Source organism: Lontra canadensis, unplaced genomic scaffold (genome assembly GCF_010015895.1).
Source record: "Lontra canadensis isolate GAN:19392208 unplaced genomic scaffold, GSC_riverotter_1.0 scaffold102, whole genome shotgun sequence".
NCBI classification, from domain to species: Eukaryota; Metazoa; Chordata; class Mammalia; order Carnivora; family Mustelidae; genus Lontra; species Lontra canadensis.
In genome coordinates, this window is record NW_022631096.1 from 4,690,363 (window position 1) to 4,709,367 (window position 19,005).

Genomic DNA, 19,005 nt, shown 5'->3' on the forward strand with positions numbered 1-19,005 from the left:
TCTCTGCCCAAAACAGGCCACCATTACTTCTGCAAAGACAGGAAATCTGTACAACAAGACCTGCCTTTGTGGGTGACGAGAGAAGTTCTATCAGTCTGAGTATTTCGGAATAGTCTAGCTAATATAAAACAACTTTCAGCTTCTTTGTTCCAAGAAGTAACGTGATATAAAATAGAGCATGATGGGCATTACAAAGTGGATATATGCTTTCTCTCACTCATGACAGAAATGTGCCAAGCACGGGGCGTCTGGGTGGCTGAGTGGGTTGAGCCTCGGCCTTCGGCTCAGGTCATGATCTCGGGAATCCTGGGATCGCGCCCCACATCAGGCTCCCCACTCAGGGAGCCTGCTTCCCCCTCTCTCTTGGTCTGCCTCTCCACGTACTTGTGATCTCTCTCTGTCAAATAAATAAAATCTTAAAAAAAAAAAGAAAAATGTGCCAAGCAATTGAGGAGGAGGAGGGGACAACAACAAACATGTTGGCTGGTAAATTAGGGAGAGGAATGATGAGTATAGGCAACAAGGAGGAAAAACACTTGACCTTAACTAAAATGGAAAAGAAATAACCCAGTTCGTACTAAAGCTGAGCAAATCTCTCCCATGTGCCAAAACTCACCACCCCGGGCATGCCCACCAGTTACCAATCACCATTTCATACACTGTGACTGACAACATCTCCCACCTGTATGGGCCGCATGGTGTCCTGTGCACCAAGGTCAATATGAAGACAGAGCACTGGCCGAGGGGGTCACGCTGGCAGGAGGAGCAAAAGCAGAAGTAAAGTGGCGGCCACAAATAGCGTAGATGCTCGTGTCACCTCTCTGCTTTCAATTCCTCTCCACACACTGCTGACCCAAACCAGGGACTGTTTGGAAAACTGAATCGAGAGGTTGAAAATAGGCCACTTCGCTTCAGACCGCAAGATGACTGAGCTAGCAAGCTCACAGATTGCCTGATGTCACGAATGAAAGGAAACACTAGAGCTTAGCTGCCTTGAAAGTAAATAGAAGATGGGCCACCCTAGCCCATCAGGTATCAAGGCCGGAAAAACCAGGAGCTTTCCAGCCGCTGACCAGAGGGGAATCCACTGGGACCGCTCTAACACGTGCACTGCAGCAGACAGCTGGGTCCTGAAGCTTCTCGGCCTCCAGAGCGGCAGAGTTTCATGACCGCAGGCACAGTTCTCCCCCAGGGAATGTGCGTTCGGGCTCTGCGTGCTGCTGAGTGGGGACAGTAGAAGACTGTCTCATCCCTCCTGGATCCAAGCTTTTGCTCAGCATCAGCTAAGCCATAAGTATCTTCTAAGCAGAGGCCCCTGGTTCTGACGCCTTCAGACATCACCAGATGCTCTATTAGTCCAACAACAAAGTGTTCCTCAAAGACCAAATTGTGCCCATGTGGCCGAAAGAATGCCCTCATTGCATAACGCCCATGAAAGAATTGTCAAAATTCACACGTCCAGCTACGAACAGTTTTCCAATTTCAACAAGAGACATTCTTGGAAACTGTCACAAGGCAGATGTCTTAGAGAGGATTTTATTTTCCTGAAGGCGTAACGTTATAATTGGATATTCTGTTAGCAAAGACCAAAGCATGAAATAAATCATAAGCCTACATAAGCAACAACAGGATATAAAACCAAAGATACATCTATAAATTCTCATGCTAGAACTTAGAGATTTTATATTAAGTCATAAAACATTAGCAGTGGAAGCTCCCTAAGAGACCATCTCAGAGCTGTTCCCAGTACCCGCCCCCCCACCCCCAAGACTAGCTACATCATTACTTCTTGGGAAGTCTAATAAAGAACAGAGTCTTGGACCTCATTTCCAGAGATGTTGATTTGGTCTAGAATGGAAAAGAAAACACTGTATTTTTCTTTTAACGTTTCCAAGGGACTCAAAAGACTTGTGGGGGGAGTGGGGGTGGGGAGGGGGTAGAGTGCAGAAGGACCCATAAGAAATGGGTGTTTCTCTGCTAGATCTTCTAACTAAATGCTAACTGCTTCATCAGTAAACAAATGTCAGTGTTTTCGGCTGGAAATTAACAGGGTTTGCACACAGCTGTTCCCATGCAACTAAAAAAATACAGTTACCAATGATCTGGATATCAAATTTAGATGTCTGTACTCAGGAAAGTAAAATAGGCACATGTCAATAACCTTGAGGATTAAATATTTATGTGCCCGGGGAAGCAAAATATTTGATGATCAATAATTTATGACCTACTGTTTTTACCCAGCAGGAAGGAAATGAACAGTGGCATTTACGCTGTTTATGCTTCACGGTTGTGGTAAGTTGGTAACGTGAGGTTGAACTAAGCATTTGAAAGGCTGAGGAGTTAAAAGAATAAGCACAGTTAATTTATCTCTTTGGGCACTGCATATATGAAAATAGATACCGCTAAGACATCGAGACATCCATTCTATTTTCAAATCACATCTCCAGTCCACCCATTTCTTTCTCCACTACCTCCCACCCTAATCCAGAGCACCAGGATTTTCACTTTCTTTTTTTTTTAGGATTTTATTTATTTGACAGAGAGAGAGACAGCGAGAGTGGGAACACGAGCAGGGGGACCTGGAGAGGGAGAAGCAAGGAGCCCGACGCAGTGCTCAATCCCAGGACCCCGGGATCCCGACCCGAGCGGAAGGCAGACGCTTAATGACTGAGCCACCCAGGCGCTCCTGATTTTCACTTCTTTAATGAAACTGTGTCTTGCTTCCACCTTCACGGTCCAATCCATTCTCCATGGAGAAGCCATCAGGGATCTTTTTAAAACATCAGTCGGAACAGAATAAAACTGAAATCAGATCACAGCAACTCTGCCTGAAACCTTCCGGTGTTTTCCCATTGCACTTAGACTATATCCAGACCTCCCACCCTGTCTCTTGGAGCCCTTCATCACAGGCATCTGTCTGCCCCTCCGCTCCCATCTCCTATGCTCTCCCTTCACACCCCTCGTGCTCCTGCCACAACAGCCTTCTTTCTGACGCTCCCTCCCCCTCTCCTATCCATCAGCTGCTCCCTCCACCTGATATTAATTCCCTCCACTTGGGACACAGGTGCGCCTCCTCCCATCTTTCAGTTCTCAGGCTCAAATGCTATGCCCTCATAGAGGCCTCCCCAATTACTCTTGTCTAAAGTCAAAACACTCATCCCTAGCTGGTAGCAATCCTATTTACATATTTCATAGTTCCCCAGGGCAGAGCCCGCTGTGTTCACGGCTATAAACCCCAGCACCCAACCCAGGACTGCGCCTATAATAAAGGATTCATTTTGTTGTTGTTGTTGTTGTTGTTGTTAAAGATTTTTTTATTTATTTGGCAGACAGAGATCACAAGTAGGCAGAGAGGCAGGCGGGGGGGGGGGAGGCAGGCCTCCCGCCAAGCAGAAAGCCCGATGCGGGGCTCGATTCCAGGACCCCGGGATAATGACCTGAGCCAAAGGCAGAGGCTTTAACCCACTGAGCCACCCAGGTGCCCCATAATAAAGGTTTCTTAAGTGGGGCACCTGAGTGGCTCAGTCAGTTAAGTGTCTGCCTTCCGCTCAGGTCATGATCCCAGGGTCCTGGCATCAAGTCCCACATTGGGCTCCCCGCTCTGCGGGAAGCCTGCTTCACCCTCTGCCTCTGCCTCTCTCTCATGAATTAAAAAAAAAAAAAAAAAAGTGTCCTGTATAAATGAACGAGGAGCAGACCCTGACATCAGCAGGGCATACATCCTGACACATTCTCAAACTCTCCCGAACTATAAATCCAGTAGCACACAATGTCCTCAAAACACGGAATCAGGTGGACTATTACACACAGATCCAAACCATAAATCAGTCCAATGCTCTACTCTTTGATCTACTTAGACAGCTATCTTCTGCCCAGTAACCACTGTTTCTTAGAACGCTAATTTGTCTTCACTCTCCTCATCAGCACTAGCATTTGGCTTCCTTCACAGAGGTCACTTTTTCACGAATACACAAGTTTTTAATAGTTCAAGAGATCTCCAGCTTGTTCAACAAGTAGAGAGCATGGAGCCAGCTGAGAGACGGACGCTGGCCGTTCTTGTCCCGCAGAATTGGACTTTCCCCAGCACCCCCTCTCTCAAAGGCCCGGACGCTCGATCGACGCCCTAGAACGATCTAGAGGGGGTGGACCACATCGGTGAAAATAAAGCGTCTGCCGTACTCTCTTCAGTTTAAGTGGTTTTGTTTTGTTTTGTTTTAATTTTTAAGAGTGAAGAGAACATGTCAGTGAGAGCGGCATGGTTTTATTTGGGGGTGCCGATGAGCCCTGGTTATCTGCTCTGCAGACGGGAACCGCCAGCTTGTCTCAGAGAGCTTCCCGGTGTCAGAGAATCCACCAAGAACTGGCCCAAATTGCTGAAGCTGCTGTCATGAGATCTGTCTACCACCTCCTCACACCAGTCAGAAGGAAAGTACTGGACTCTGGCCCTACTTAATTCCGCACCTCCTTCCAGATTTGTAAGGTTAGTCTGAGAAATGCTTTCAGGTTTTCAGCCCTTTTGCTCTTCCTCTAATATTTATATAACCAAACCCTCCCAAAAGAACAGAGAGGGTTAAAAAAGAAGCAAGAGGCTAGGTCAGAAACAAGGCTAAGAGGATTCCCATCCTGCTGGAACAACCTTCAAAACTAAACATTATGAGGCTCACTAAAGCCTTTGTCCTTACACCAAATGAAATCTAGCAAGATTCCATTGATTTACCATTTTATGGGGAGAGATTGAAAATCAACTAATAGTAATATGTAACTTTGTTTTCATGGCAGGGAATGAATGCCTTAGCTAGAAGAAATATTAATGCCTCTACATAATTAACACTCTTCCCAAAGGTATCCCAAGAAAGCCAGAAAAGTCTAGGAATTGGATAATTTATTAATAACTGTTCCTACTGTCCTTGCACTTAACTATATCCCTGGAGACAAAATATCCTTGTTAATTAAATGTTTATTTATACCAAATTAATACTTGCATATGGCTTTAAAGGTGAGATCGGTCTTTTCTCAGGCCATCAACACCAGGTAGCAGGATCCTGTCCCACACCCCCACCCCCTTTCCACACGCCAGAAGTCACCACACCTATTCTTTCAGGTGCTTCTTCTTTACTCACACTTCAGAGACATCCAAATAACATGCTTAACATGCTCGGGCTTGACTCCTCAGTTTTGGATAATACCTACTATCTTCCCACTACGGAGGGAAGCTTGAACTTGCCTAGATCACCCTTCCCCTGGATCACCTTTCCCCTACATACTTGTCTTCCCTCCTCTTCCGTTTTTGTTTTTTTTTTAAGATTTTTTTTTTTTTTTTGACAGATCACAAGTAGACAGAGAGGCAGGCAGAGAGAGACAGGAGGAGGAGGCAGGCTCCCTGCCGAGCAGAGAGCCCGACGCGGGACTCGATCCCAGGACCCCAAGATCACGACACGAGCCGAAGGCAGAGGCCCTAACCACTGAGCCACCCAGGCGCCCCCCGTTTTTGTTTTTTTTTAAATAAAGTTTTTATTCCAATTCATGTCATGTTAGTTTCAGGTGTACAGTAGATTGCACACTTCCCTACAACACCCGGTGCCCGTCTCAAGTGCCATCTTTCATGCCCATCACCTACTTAACCCATCCCCTCACCCACCTCTCTTCTGACCCCTCATTCATTTTTTTATTAAGATATATCCAGTGCTTTCATTATTGTAGGAATAAGCATTATTTACTGCTGAGCCAAACCAGTGTGTTATTACATTTTCTTTCTTGATAATTTGTTTTCGTTTGTTTTCAAATCTCGGGCCAACTCTTCCCACACCTTCCCGAAGCCCTGTAAAATGCCTCCTGAGCCAACGTGACCACACAGGTGGCAGGTGACAGGTCTTCAGCCCAAGAGATTCTGAGTATGTTGGAAGTAGAGTGCAGGGAGTTAGGGTTTTCTTTTCTTGTTCACCTGTCACCTTAGGGGTGAGCTGGGTTTGGAAACCACTCATCTACAGCAGAATAAGTAAGGTCCTAAACTCTCAAGTTTTAGAAATCTAAATCAGAGAACTTGGGTTTGGTTCTCCACTGTTCCAGCATTAATTGAAGAAACTTTTTAGAGATGCAAACAAATTGGACAGGAGTTGAAAGGATGTCCCACACATTATATTACATGAACGATCCAGAAAAAAAGAAAAGAAAAAAAGAGAGAGAGAGAGAGAACGGTCACAACTCCCACTGAAAAAGCCCAAGTGAGCAGAGACTGTGGTTCTTTCACATTCCAACCAATGACCTTGACACCTGAACACCTGAACACTTCTGTTCTCATGACAGCTCTTCCCTTGCTGTTAACCCTGGCTGCCAGATCTCATCTAATTACAGGAAGAATCAATCATACCTGACATGATAAAAGGTACAGCACACCGGTCCCCCAAGCCACCACGCTGACCCAGGGCAGGGCAGGACCGGGAGTGTGGCTTCCCCCTGTGCGTCCCAATCTGCACGCAGCCAGAATGAATGCACTCACTACCTCCTGATTACAAAATTAGGAAGTAACATGGCCTTAAGAAAATAGCTAAAACAGCTGCAAGTGATTGCTTCTAGGGACTAAAAATGAGGACAGATTTTGCTGTTTCTTTGCAAGAAGCTTTGTACCAGAAAGTTTAATTCAGCCGTGGACACAAAAAAATTTGACATAACATAATTTAAATAAAACAGTGTGCTAATCATAGGGTCTAATGAACACATTCAAAAAGAATGCCAGGCACAGCGTGGGTAAGTTATATAATATCTCAAGACCCAGTGAAGATAAAAATACCAACGTTCTCTGGGGCTCCTGGGTGGCTCGGTAGGTTGAGCGGGACTCTCAGATTCAGCTCAAGTCCTGATCTCCTGCGACATGAGACGGAGCCCCACCATCAGGTTCTGCCCTCGTGGGGAGTCTGCTTGAGGATTCTCTCTCCCTGTCCCTCCCTGCCTTCCTGTGCACACATGCACACTCTCTCTCTCTAAAATAAATGGAAATATCTTTTTGTTGTTGTTGTTGTTCGGAAAAATTTTTTTAATCCTTTTTTATTAACATATAATGTATTCTTTGTTTCAGGGGTTCAGGTCTGTGATTCATCAGTGTTACACAATTCACAGCACTCACCATAACACATACCCTCCCCAATGTCCATCACCCAGCCACCCCAACCCTCCACCCCCTCCTCTCCAGCAACCGTCAATTTGTTTCCTGAGATTAAGAGTCTCTTATGGTTTGTCTCCCTCTCTGGTTTCATCTTGTTTCCAAATGGATAAATCTTAAAAGAAAAAACACCAACATTCTCATTTCCTCCCCATCTCTACATGAGGACATCAGGCCAGTTTCACGAACTCATTCATTCACCGAGGCTCCCTGAAGCCTGCCGGGGGCCAGGCACTGTTGTAGGATGTAGGATGACAGCCCAGAAGACAACAAAGTTCCTTGTCTTCCCGTACTTAGATTCCAGTGTGGGGAGATCATGGATGTTTGCCCCAGAAGAGTAAGTGAACTTCGGGGGTGATGGGTGTCACGAAGAGAAAATGAAGTCGGGCCAGTGTAGATGGTACCGGGAGAGGCGTGGGAGGGGAGCGCTACTTTCAGAAGAAGATGGGGAAAGAGGCCTCTGAGGAAGCATCACGCACAGACACTGGCCGGTGGAAGGAACAAGCCAGGGGAGCACATCCCAGGGACAGAAAGAGCAAGTGACAGGTTCTGAGGCTGGCAAGGCTCCCCCCAGTGTGCGGAGGGACTGCGAGCAGCCCTGGGTAGAGAGGAGAGAGCATGGAGAGCCCGAAGAACCCAGCAGGGCAGACCCCTCAGTCACAGAGGCCACAGTAAGGACCTGGAATTCTAACTGAGCAGAGCCCGGCCACTGGGTTCACCCTTTGTAAAGTACCACACAAATAATTATGTAAGTAAACATAAGACATCTATTTAAAATAAGAGGTTTGGGGCACCTGAGGGGCTCAGTTAGTTGAGCGCCCAAGTCTTGGTTTCGGCTCAGGTCATGATCTCAGGGTCCTGGGATCAAGCCCCACATCAGGCTCCTTGCTCAGCAGGGAGCCCACTTCTCCCTCTGCCTGCTGCTCCCTCTGCTTGTTCTCTCTCTGTCTCTCCCTCCCTCTCTGACAAATAAATAAATAACATCTTTTAAAAAAATTAAAAAATTAAAAAATTAAATAAGAGGTTTGGGGCACCTGGGTGCTCAGTTGGTTGAGCGCCCAAGTCTTGGTTTCTGCTCAGGTCATGATCTCAGGGTCGTGAGATCAAGCCCCATGACAGGCTCTATGCCCAGCGGGGAGTCTGCTTGAGATTCTCTCTCTCTCCCTCTCCCTCTGTGTCTCCCCCTGCTTGTGAAAGTGCTCTCTCTCTCCAAATAAATAAAATCTTTTAAAAAATAAATAAATAAAATACGAGGTCTGATTCCAGCAAAGATAGCAAAGATATATATATATATATATGCACACAGATATAAACATATATACATCTGTATACATACACTGTACATAACATACAATCTTTCACCCAGTTATTATGAGGTTCTTTTCATGTTCAACTTCATTACTGCCCACACAGTCCAATTAAGTCCATTTCCTTCCCATCTCCCAAATAAGTCTTAACCTGCCATGCTATTAAGAACAATTACCCACTAATTCAGTGCACAGGGCCCAAGAGAAGATCAGCCTCTGGAGACAAAAATTACTAAGAACGAACATGTAAGGGATGAGATCAGCAGAAATCTCTAGTCCTGAGCGGGGTTCATGGATGTGTCACTCAGACGTGGGTTATAGCCATAGAAGGAAATCCAGGTTGTTAGTACATCAACCGTGATATAATCATGGAAAGCTTATCTGTCTTCTGTGCTTCTCCAGGGTCTGGCAAGGGGCCTGGCAATCGGTGCCACTCTGCAGAAACCCCGTATGACTTCATGTCAGGATAGAACCGATCGGACACACTGATCGAGATACAAAGTGACTGTGAGACAGAACCCGTCCTTGGCCCCGCTCGCTGAATTTACGCATGGAATGAAGGTGAACCCGTTTTAGGATTCTTGGATTCCACAACAAGGTCGAGAATACAGAAAGGGAGGAGAGAGAGGAACCTGTGGGGGGACACTCACTGAAGTGTATGTACGATGAACACTCGTGCCCTGCTCTGAACCCCGTTTCCATGGGGCTGCCTGGAAAACTCTGAAGTATGTAATATGTTCTTGCAACTTAGACACAGAAGACTAGTGCCTACCGCAAGCCTGAGGAGGCGCAGGAGGACTGTGGGCCAGGGTTGGGCTCCCCCAACCCATCTCGCTAGGAAAATCTAGAAGGTAAGGGGACTGTAGCTGCCCATGATCCCAAAGCCAGTGAAGGCAAGAGGTGGGTGATACTTCCCCTGACACTCGTGGGGAGCCGGTGGGCAGCCTTGGGTCCTCTGATGAGAGCCTACAAGGAACAAAGAGACCTCAGCAGAAAGAAGCTGGGTATGTTTTACAGGATGCCAGGAACTGGGACGCTGTCTGACTGCACAGAGAGGAGATGCAGCTTACTGAGAAGGGAAACTGTGAAAGTCCAACAGGCAAACTCCAAATGCCATGAAAATGCCCCAGAATAGAAAAAAGTATACTTCGTCCTCTGCCCGACCCACTCAAGGACACCAGCTCGAAACATGGGCTTGGTTCAGGAGACATGCAGCCACACAGCCAAGTAAAAAATGTCCTATCTCCTTAATTCTCCTCCCTGTCTTCACTGTAACGCCACCAGGCTCCCAAAAGCAGCTGGTGATCAGGGGAGAAGGAGCAAGCAGAGGGCAGAGAACAGAAAGAACACAAGCGCCTTTCCCAGGGGAGTGGGCTTGGGGCATGAAAAGAGCTCCAAGCTGACGAACGCAACAAACATTACCCCAGGTGCACTCAGAGTCCAGAAAGGATTCTACCTGGGACTGAACACGCCACTTAGTAAGCTTGAAACCGCACTTTCAATGGAAAGTGTCCATAAAATCCTCCACTGCCTAACAGGGAGCACAAGGCTAGAGATCTGCCAGAGTTTCCAACTAGGGGAAGGTGAAAATTCGCTTCCCGAATAAGGTTTTAAAGGGCAGTGAGACACCCACATGTGTTGATCTCATTCTATAACTCATGCTTGGTCATCATCAGGCTTTGAATGAATGACAAATGAATGAATGAATGAATGAATGAATGGAAGAAATATCTGAAGGGGGAGGAGTAAACAAACTAGTAAACCTTCGGGGCTGTGCAGCGTTGGTGGTATAGTGGTGAGCATAGCTGCCTTCCAAACCAGTAAACCTTTGCACGAAACCCGGAAGATGGGGAGATGGCTGGTAACAGGGTTCACTGATGAGCTAGCATTTCCAAAGGAGAAAGATGCTGGATGTGGTGTACAGGCTCACGGCCTATGGTGTAGACAGTGTGGTAAAACAGTGATAAACAGAGTATGAGTTGTAAATCAGATATTCTGGTTTGGGTATGTGACCAGGCACTTCCCATCTGTGTGAACTTGGGCAGGTCACTCACATTCTCTGAGCCTGTTTCCCCATCTCTAAAACGGTAATAATACCCAGGCAACTACACAGTGTTATGATGATTTTAAATAAGAGAATACACAGAGAGTATCTCTTTGGTGCCTGGCAGAGCGGGCACTGATAATGGCAGTGAAACCCCAAAGTGTCCCTTGAAACAAGGAAAGCATCTACTGTGTTTGCTATCATTCGTCCTAAATGTCTTTCATTACAACACTCTAGGAAATGGTAAGCTGTAGATGCTTATAGCAGAAACGCTTTCTCACTCAGGAGCCCTTTTCAATACCAGAACCCCCTGTTCCCGAACGTGTCGGGCACAGAGTGAGCGAGAATGCTGATTTCTGTTGCTTTGCTCGTACCTGTGAGGCGCTCCACACTCGTCCTCTGCTAAAGACCTTCCTTGTAACTCCAGTTCTTCAAGAAATCTTCTAGAATGACACCACCTATTTCTGATGACTCCTTTACTCTCAGTCTTCTCCGAGGTTGGAAATATAATTTGGACTCTATTATCTCACCCTTGTTCATGAGGGGAAAGTTCTGGCTCCTACTACCCACACAGGTAACTGAAGACAAGCCTTCTCATGCTGTGCTTTACTTCCCTCTTCAAGAAAAAGAGATAGAATCCCCACCTACGAGGCTGTTTGGGGAAGGCAGGGAGATCACGTTCAAGGGAGCCAGAGGGGAAACATGGAGCCGGCTGCAAGGTATTGGAGCTCCCAGCAAGCAGTCAGCGCTCAGTTCCTGAGAGCTGGACTGTAGCTGTCCTTCCAGGAGGCCCAACCTGATGATGTTCTTCTCTTCATAACCCCCAGACTGCATCAAGATGTGCTCATCTCCACATCCCTAAAGGGGTAAATATTTCAGAAGCCTCCTTGTTTCTTTATCTCCCTGTGCTTCTGTTTACTAAAACCCCTATTTATTTTATTTTTTTTAAAGATTTTATTTATTTATTTGACAGAGAGAGAGAGAGATTGCAAGTAGGCAGAAAGGCAGGCAGAGAGAGGAGGAAGCAGGCTCCCTGCTGAGCAGAGAGCCCAATGCGGGGCTCGATCCCAGGACCCTGGGATCATGACCTGAGCCGAAGGCAGAGGCTTAACCCACTGAGCCACCCAGGTGCCCCTAAAACCTCTATTTAGAAGCTCACCAAAAACAGAAGCAGTTCCCGGCTCTAACTAAGCCCATTCTTGTCCAGGATGACTCCAACCACTCCTCCAGGAGAGACATCTTTCTAGAGAACTGTCTCAAAGCCCAGAGTTGTGTTTTGAAATCACTACAGTGACAGCTTCAAAGACTCCCCTAACCCTTGGATTTTGGGTTAAAAAAAAACAAAACACTTTATTCACTTGTGACTGCTTTATATATTTGTTTCAGAGAATTGTTAATGAAGCTGAAGCCTTGCACTTCTCAAGAGGCTTAAACCAGACACAGCAGTCACTGTGTTCGTATTAAGTAAGTGACTCATACCTAGGAAGAAGAAAAAGAAAGTAGCCTGCCAAGGAAACAAGCAAACTCAAAAATATTCTGGTTTACAATAGCTTCAAGGTTATATAACCCTCTGAGTTTCTATTTCACTAAATTAGGGAAGCTTTTGACATGCGCACCATTTCCCTGCTTTCTCTTTTCCAATCCTGCCGCAGCAGGGTCCCATGTGCAGTTGTGAGTGACCTACTTAGAGTTTGTGGAGCCCTCAGACAGAAACGTGTGGTGTCTTCATTCCGTCTTGCTCAACAGACCTTCTTAATGAACCGAATCTCTAATTCTGCCAGTTAAAAACCATACATCTTAAGTAATTCCCAAATCCAAATATCCAGATCTAATTATACTCATGAGCGTACATTCAAATATGGTGCTGACAATAGTGATGGACGGGTCAGGCGTCAGGACACGTTGGCTCTGAGTCCCACTCCGCTGCTAACCCCGGTGTCATCTCAGGACATCCCTCACCTTTCATAGCCTCCGTCTTATCATGTGGATGAGGAGAAGTTTAGACCCTGCATCCTCTTTGGCTTGAGGTCTTGTTGAAGATTACCTGAACACCTACCACAGAAAAGGTGCTAGACTTAAGGGTTGAGGAGGTACAAAGATGAACTGATGTTGCCCTATCAACCAGAACTTTCCACTCCATGAAAGAAGAGAAGATCATACAGAACAAAACAAAATGCCTTCGTTACCTTATTTCTATTCTTTATTCCTCAGGATTGGCATTGCGCTTGGCACACAGTAGAGGCTGCCTCTGATGGGAGGGAATCCGGAAGGGTTCACAGATGTTAATATCTGAGTTGGTTTTTAAAAGGTCATTCAATTCTCAGGGGCTCCCTAAGACCATTCTCCAAAATGATCCAAAATCTAAAGCCAACGTTCAAGGTTCTCCAACGTTCTGGTCCCAATGTACCATTCAATCTCCACTTCTCTCTTACCCAGAACTATGCTACAGCCTTGTTGTACCTCAGATATTACCCATCACTTTCCACTTCTTTGCTCACATTCATGCTGTCCCACATTCATGAAATGTCCTCCAATCTCAACACAATCCAATGCCATTTTCTCTCAAAATTTCGGATTTCTCCTCTTTTATGAAAGAGGTCTTATAAAGCCTTTCCTGACCCCTCCAGTCATATGTTCTCTCGCCCTTCTTTGAAATTCCACAGGATTTACTGACACTTCTGCTGTGAGATATATGCCACTTAGAACTGCATCACGGTCAGGTAATGTCTTTGTCTCAAAATAATAATCTGTGACATCAGACGCTCCATTATTCATCCATGTTTCCAAACAAATGGTGGGTACTCGGGAGAGTCTCTGACAGGAAAAATAGAGAAAGGACAACATAGGACTCAGAAACTGAGTAAACAGTGGCAGTAAATTAGTGCATTTGTGGTTTCTGCCTAAAATGACGACTATCGCAGTTTGATTTTTGAACCTAGGGTTTAGTGGATAGAATCCCAGTGGTTAAGTTTAGAAGACAGGCTGGATTCAGATTTCAGAGCCTTGAATGCCAGGATAGTAAAAATGGCATATATTTAACTCTCTATGAGAGTCATAGATGGTTTCCAGAGCTGGAGAGTAACAAAACCCGAGAGAGGAAGATGAAGCCAGAAGCATTTCTGTTGACGCAACCATCTCCTGGAAACTGGGTTGGAGGTGAGTCCATCCTTGAGAAAAGAATAGAGTCTTGGTGTGCTCATAAATTAAGTGCATGAACCTATAGATCTGTGAGTCCTGGATAGGTCACTGAGCTAAATACTAAATACTGTAGGCTTCCAGGAAATCCGATATTTTAGTATCCACCTCAATAAAAGGAAAATAGGCCCACAGCAAAGCATCATACTAAGTTTTGAAACCAGTGAAAAGAGAATATTCTATATTTTTCCAGAGAGGGAAGAGGGGAACAGAATACAAAGGAGGAGGAATTAAAATAGCTTTGGCTTCCCAAGCAACAACAGCAGAAGCTAGAAGACAGCGGGAAAATGTCTTTCAAATTCAGAAAGAAGGGGCGCCTGGGTGGCTCAGTGGGTTAAGCCTCTGCCTTCCGCGCCTCAGGTCATGATCTCAGGGTCCTGGGATGGAGCCCTGCATTGAGCCCCACATTGAGCCCCACATCGGGCTCTCTGCTCAGCAGGGAGCCTGCTTCCCCCTCTCTCTCGGCCGGCCTGCCTCTCTGCCTACTTGTGATTCTCTCTCTCTCTGTCAAATAAATAAATAAAATCTTTTTTTTTAATTCAGAAAGAAAAGCATTTCTTACCTAGAATTCTATGCTAAGCCAAACCACAAATGAAGGCGAGAGTAAAAGGAACACATTTTCACACATACAAAGTCTCTGAAAACTTATCTTCAGAAAATACTGAAACAAAAATATAAACCAAGAAAGAGAAAAATAAGCCCTAAAAGAAACAGGAGGGGTGCCTGTGGGGCTTAGTCGGTTAAGTGTTGGACTCCTGATTTCCTCTCAGGTTCTGATCTCAGGGTCATGAGATTGAGGCCCGCTCAGTGGGGAGTCTGCTTGGGATTCTCTCTCTCACGCCCCCAACCTTTCCCCCATGTTCTCTCTAAAAAATAAATCTTTTTAAGAGGGGTAGGAGGAGGGGGAGTGGAAGGAGGAGGAGAAGGGAAGCCAACACAAGAATAAGGCACAGGGAACCCCCAGAACAATGGGGAGCCAGCACAGGACCTGTGTACCCAGCAAAAAGGGCAAGCACTCAAGACCGGAGCAGGTCAGGAATCTCGGGGAGACCGAATGTATTAACTTTCTGTCACAGCTCTCTAACTTGCTTTTCCTCTTACATGGTTTCCAAGGTCCTATTGGCATTGGGTGTCCATTTCCACTGTTGCGTAGTGTCACACTGAATTTCTATATATCACACTTCATTTGACCACTTTTCTCTTGTTGGACATTTAGGCGATTTTAAGAACCTTACTTAGGGGGCGCCTGGGTGGCTCAGTCATTAAGCCTCTGCCTTCTGCTCGGATCATGGTTCCAGGGTCCTGGAATCGAGCCCCCCATCGGGCTCCCTGCTCAGCGGGGAGCCTGCTTCTCCCTCTCCCACTCCCCCTGCTTGTATTCTCTCTCTCACCGTGTGTCTCTCTCTCGCAAATAAATAAAATCTTAAAAAAAAAAAAAAAGAACCTTGCTTAGGACAAACAACGCTACTGTAAGCAATCCATGTGCATGTGTGACATTCTGTGAGGCTTCATACCTAGCAGTGGGATGATCTGGTATGAATTTACATTGACTGGATATTGCCAGACCATTATCCAAAGTGGTCATATCACGGTGGTGGCCTTTTAAACAAAACTTATCTTTTTCAAAATTTTATTTATTTGAGAAAGAGAGAGTAAGTGAAAGAGACCAAGCACGAGCAGGGAAAGAGGCCACCGGAGAGGGAGAAGCAGAATCTCCCACTGAGCAGGGAGCCTAATGCGGGGCTCAACCCCCAGACTCCAGGATCATGACCAAGCCAAAGGCAGATGCCCAACCAACTGAACCACCCAGAAACCCCTAAACGAAACTTTAAAAAAAAAATTTTTTTTTTTAGGATTTTATTTATTTATTTATTTGACAGAGAGAGATCACAAGTAGGCAGAGAGGCAGGCAGAGAAAGAGGAGGAAGCAGGCTCCCTGCCGAGCAGAGAGCCCGATGCGGGGCTCGATCCCAGGACCCTGGGATCATGACCTGAGCCGAAGGCAGAGGCTTCAACCCACTGAGCCACCCAGGTGCCCCTAAACAAAACTTTTTAACATGTCATACATGCACACAGACCTCCAGTATGCCCAAAAAACAGACTTAGATTTTACTTCTTGACTTTTCAGTTTTCGACAGTATATATTGAATCTTCCTACAGAAGATGTATATTTAACTCTCCCTTGCCCCTGCCCGCCGCACTCAATTCCTCATCCCTGTAGCCTTCCCCAATAGTTGCATCATCTTAGATAGATTAGTATTCAGTGCTGACATCATTATGCCGTCTCAGTGAGCCACGTCATATACTAAGATGACCCTTGCCCTGTAGCATGTTTGCCCTGAGTAGCACCAGATACTCTCAAAGAAATGTCTCCCTATTGAGATCAACAGATCCAAGTGGCAAGGGGGTACAGCAGTGATGTGATGGCTGCTTCTCGCCTACAGCAAGGGGAGACCAAACTCTCCTACTGGTTTCAGGCAGAGACTCCAGCCCTGTCTCTAGAGGAAGAATGTGAAGTCTCCCTCTCTCTCTCCTTTCTCTCTCTCTCTTACACACACACAGACACACACACATAAATACAGATACACATCCACACCACTCTAAAGCAGATTGGCTTTCATGGACTTCCCAACTGATTGACCTTGCCTGTATTCGGTCAAGTCTGCTCACGTGTACCACTTTGCCCCCTCCACTCGTCACCCAGAAGCTCTGAATCTCCCGCCACTGCTGGCAGTTTGCTAATTCCCCTCGCTGGGTCTGGCTGCCCCCAATCCCAGCAGGACATATAATCAGCCTCAGGAAGCGATGAACACCAACTTACTCTCGATATTGTTCAGCCAAAGCTGAGCAATATTTTTATTTTTATTGCTGATTAATCTAATGAAATAAAAGAACACTGTGCTTAGCTAATGTCCAATTAAACCCTTGCTATGGTGATCAGAATCTCCTGGCTATTATCACGAGTGACATTCTAAATGGATCCCAACAACAGAATCAATACCCAGTTCTCTAAATACCAAATTTGGTAAGCACAGAATCTAACTGTGAAAGGGTGAGAGGAAACATCCCTTCTCTTCCAGAATTGCCAAGCAGCTGGCCAACCACCTTTATGTTGGTCAAGCTTGTTTATTTATCGCATCTGCTAAAAGCTCAGGCCTTACGTGGAGCAAGTGCAAAGGACGTCAGGCGTGTCACAGTGTGTTCAAGGGTAGCGCCACCTTCTCTTCCTTGGGAGGCGAGCAGAAAGTCAGCAGGATGTCAGCAAGCGATAGGAGACAGGCAAATGCCCCACTTACCATAGAAGAGGAAGGCTTTGGTCATGGGATGATGTAGGAAGGTCCTGTTGATGGTGAAGAAACACGTATCTGCCCCGCACTGGCCGAGCCTTCCAGTCTCCCCAGTCAGTGGGGACCACCAAAGCATGATGGGGTAGCTCTCAGTGTCCCGTTGGGTTTTCCTAGTCAAGATCCGTGCTTCTCTCCCGGGGAACGGATAGAGACCTGCAGGTTCCTCTTCCACTTTTGCCTGTCCATTTTGCAAACTGGAAATTTTAAACTTCTTCCTTTCAAATTTCCCCAGCTCGACCACAACCTGAAGGAGAACACAAGTATTGCAGAATCAGACTGTCTCGTCACCTCTCGCGTGCCCCCCGTTCATCTTGATGATGAAGCTGCGTATTAGTTTTCTACTGCAGCTAGAACAAATTACCATGAACTCAGCAATGGAAAACAACACACTTATTGGGGCATCTGGGTGGCTGACTTGGTTCAGCGTCTCACTCTTGATTTCCACTGGGGTCATGACCTCAGGGTCCTGATCTCAGGATCATGGGATCGAGCCCCACATGGGGCTCCGCGTTCAGTGAGGAGTCTGCTTGAGATTCTTTCTCCCTCTGGCTCCCCCGCTGCTGTCTCTCTAAACTGGATAAATACATTTTAAAAAAAAGAAAGAAGAAGAAAGTAACCAATGCATTTATTATTGCCTAGTTCTGGAGGTGAGAAGGCTGACCTTGGTCTCACTAGGCTAAAAGCAAGGTGTTAGCAGGACCACAGTCTTCTCTGGAAGCTCTGGAGATGGCATTTTCTTGCTCCCTATCTTTTCGAGCCACACATCACTCTTGGCTCACCGCATCTTCTCCATCATCAAGTCCAGCAATGTTGCTCCCCTCTGATGCTTATTCCATTGTCACATCTCTGTCTGACCACAGCCACGGAAGACTCTTAGCTTCTAAAGACTCATGTGAGGACACTGGCTCACATGGATAATTCTGGATAATCTCCTCATCTGGAAGTATCTCACCTAATCCCATCTGCAAGGGCCCTTCTGCCATGTAAATTTACATACCCACAAGTTCCAGAGACTGGGGTGCTGACAAAATGTCTACCAATAAGCACGCTTCCTTCTACTAAACACATGCCAGCTACATTTCTGCATTTAATAGGCATATAGACTACCTGGAAATAGTTTTCTCCCTTTTTTTTTTAAAGATTTTATTTATTCATTTGACAGAGACAGAGAGAGAGAGATCACAAGTAGACCAAGAGTCAGGCAGAGGGGTGGGGAGCAGGCTCCCGCTGAGCAGGGAGCCCAATGCAGGGCTCCATCCCAGGACCCTGAGATCATGACCTGAGCAGAAGGCAGAGACTTAACCCACTGAGCCACCCAGGTGCCCCAACAGTTTTCTCTCTTAATGAATCCCATGAGAGTCAGGCTATTATCTGGCTCTTACTCGAGACTGCATTCTAGGGAGAATTCATCATAAATTGCCAACTGGTTTCTTTTTATTACAGTTAAAGGAGTCCTAACACAGGTCTTCTATGTCTAATAATTTCTACTCTGGCACCAAGTGAAGTCTACTACAAATACTGGGCTCCCCTCCCTGTAAAGCCACATTTATTTCTTTCAGGATGGTCTGGGTCACTGGACAGCTAGGCCATCGGTAACAGAAGTCTAGAGCGCAGGGCAGGCAGAGCGGACACAGAGGGACAGTGGTTCCCCACGAGTGATGGAAGCTCAGAAATGACAGGCTTAACAAAAACATGGCAATGTCTTGTGACATCAAAAGAAAAGCTCTTAGGGGCCCCTCCGTGGCTCAGTCAGGTAAACGTCAGCCTTTGGCTCAGGTCATGATCCTGGGGTCCTGAGTTTGAGCCCTGAGATGAGCTCCTTGTTCAGAGCGAAGTCTGCTTCTCCCTCTCCCTCTGCCCCTCCCCCTGCTCATTCTCTCTCTCTCACTCTCTCAAATACATAAATTTAAAAAAAATCTTAAGAAAAAAGAAAAAAGGGGCGCTTGGGTGGCTCAG

General features: G+C 46.2%; 1 protein-coding gene across 1 annotated transcript in view; it reads right to left on the reverse strand.

Moving 5' to 3' along the window:
• Positions 1 to 19,005, reverse strand: part of FUT10 (fucosyltransferase 10) — a 68,308-nt gene that overhangs the window by 47,510 nt on the left and 1,793 nt on the right. The window contains exon 2 of the mRNA XM_032838121.1: positions 16,999 to 17,293. Coding sequence (XP_032694012.1) covers positions 16,999 to 17,293 — 295 coding nt within the window. The remainder of the gene's footprint in view (positions 1 to 16,998; positions 17,294 to 19,005) is intronic.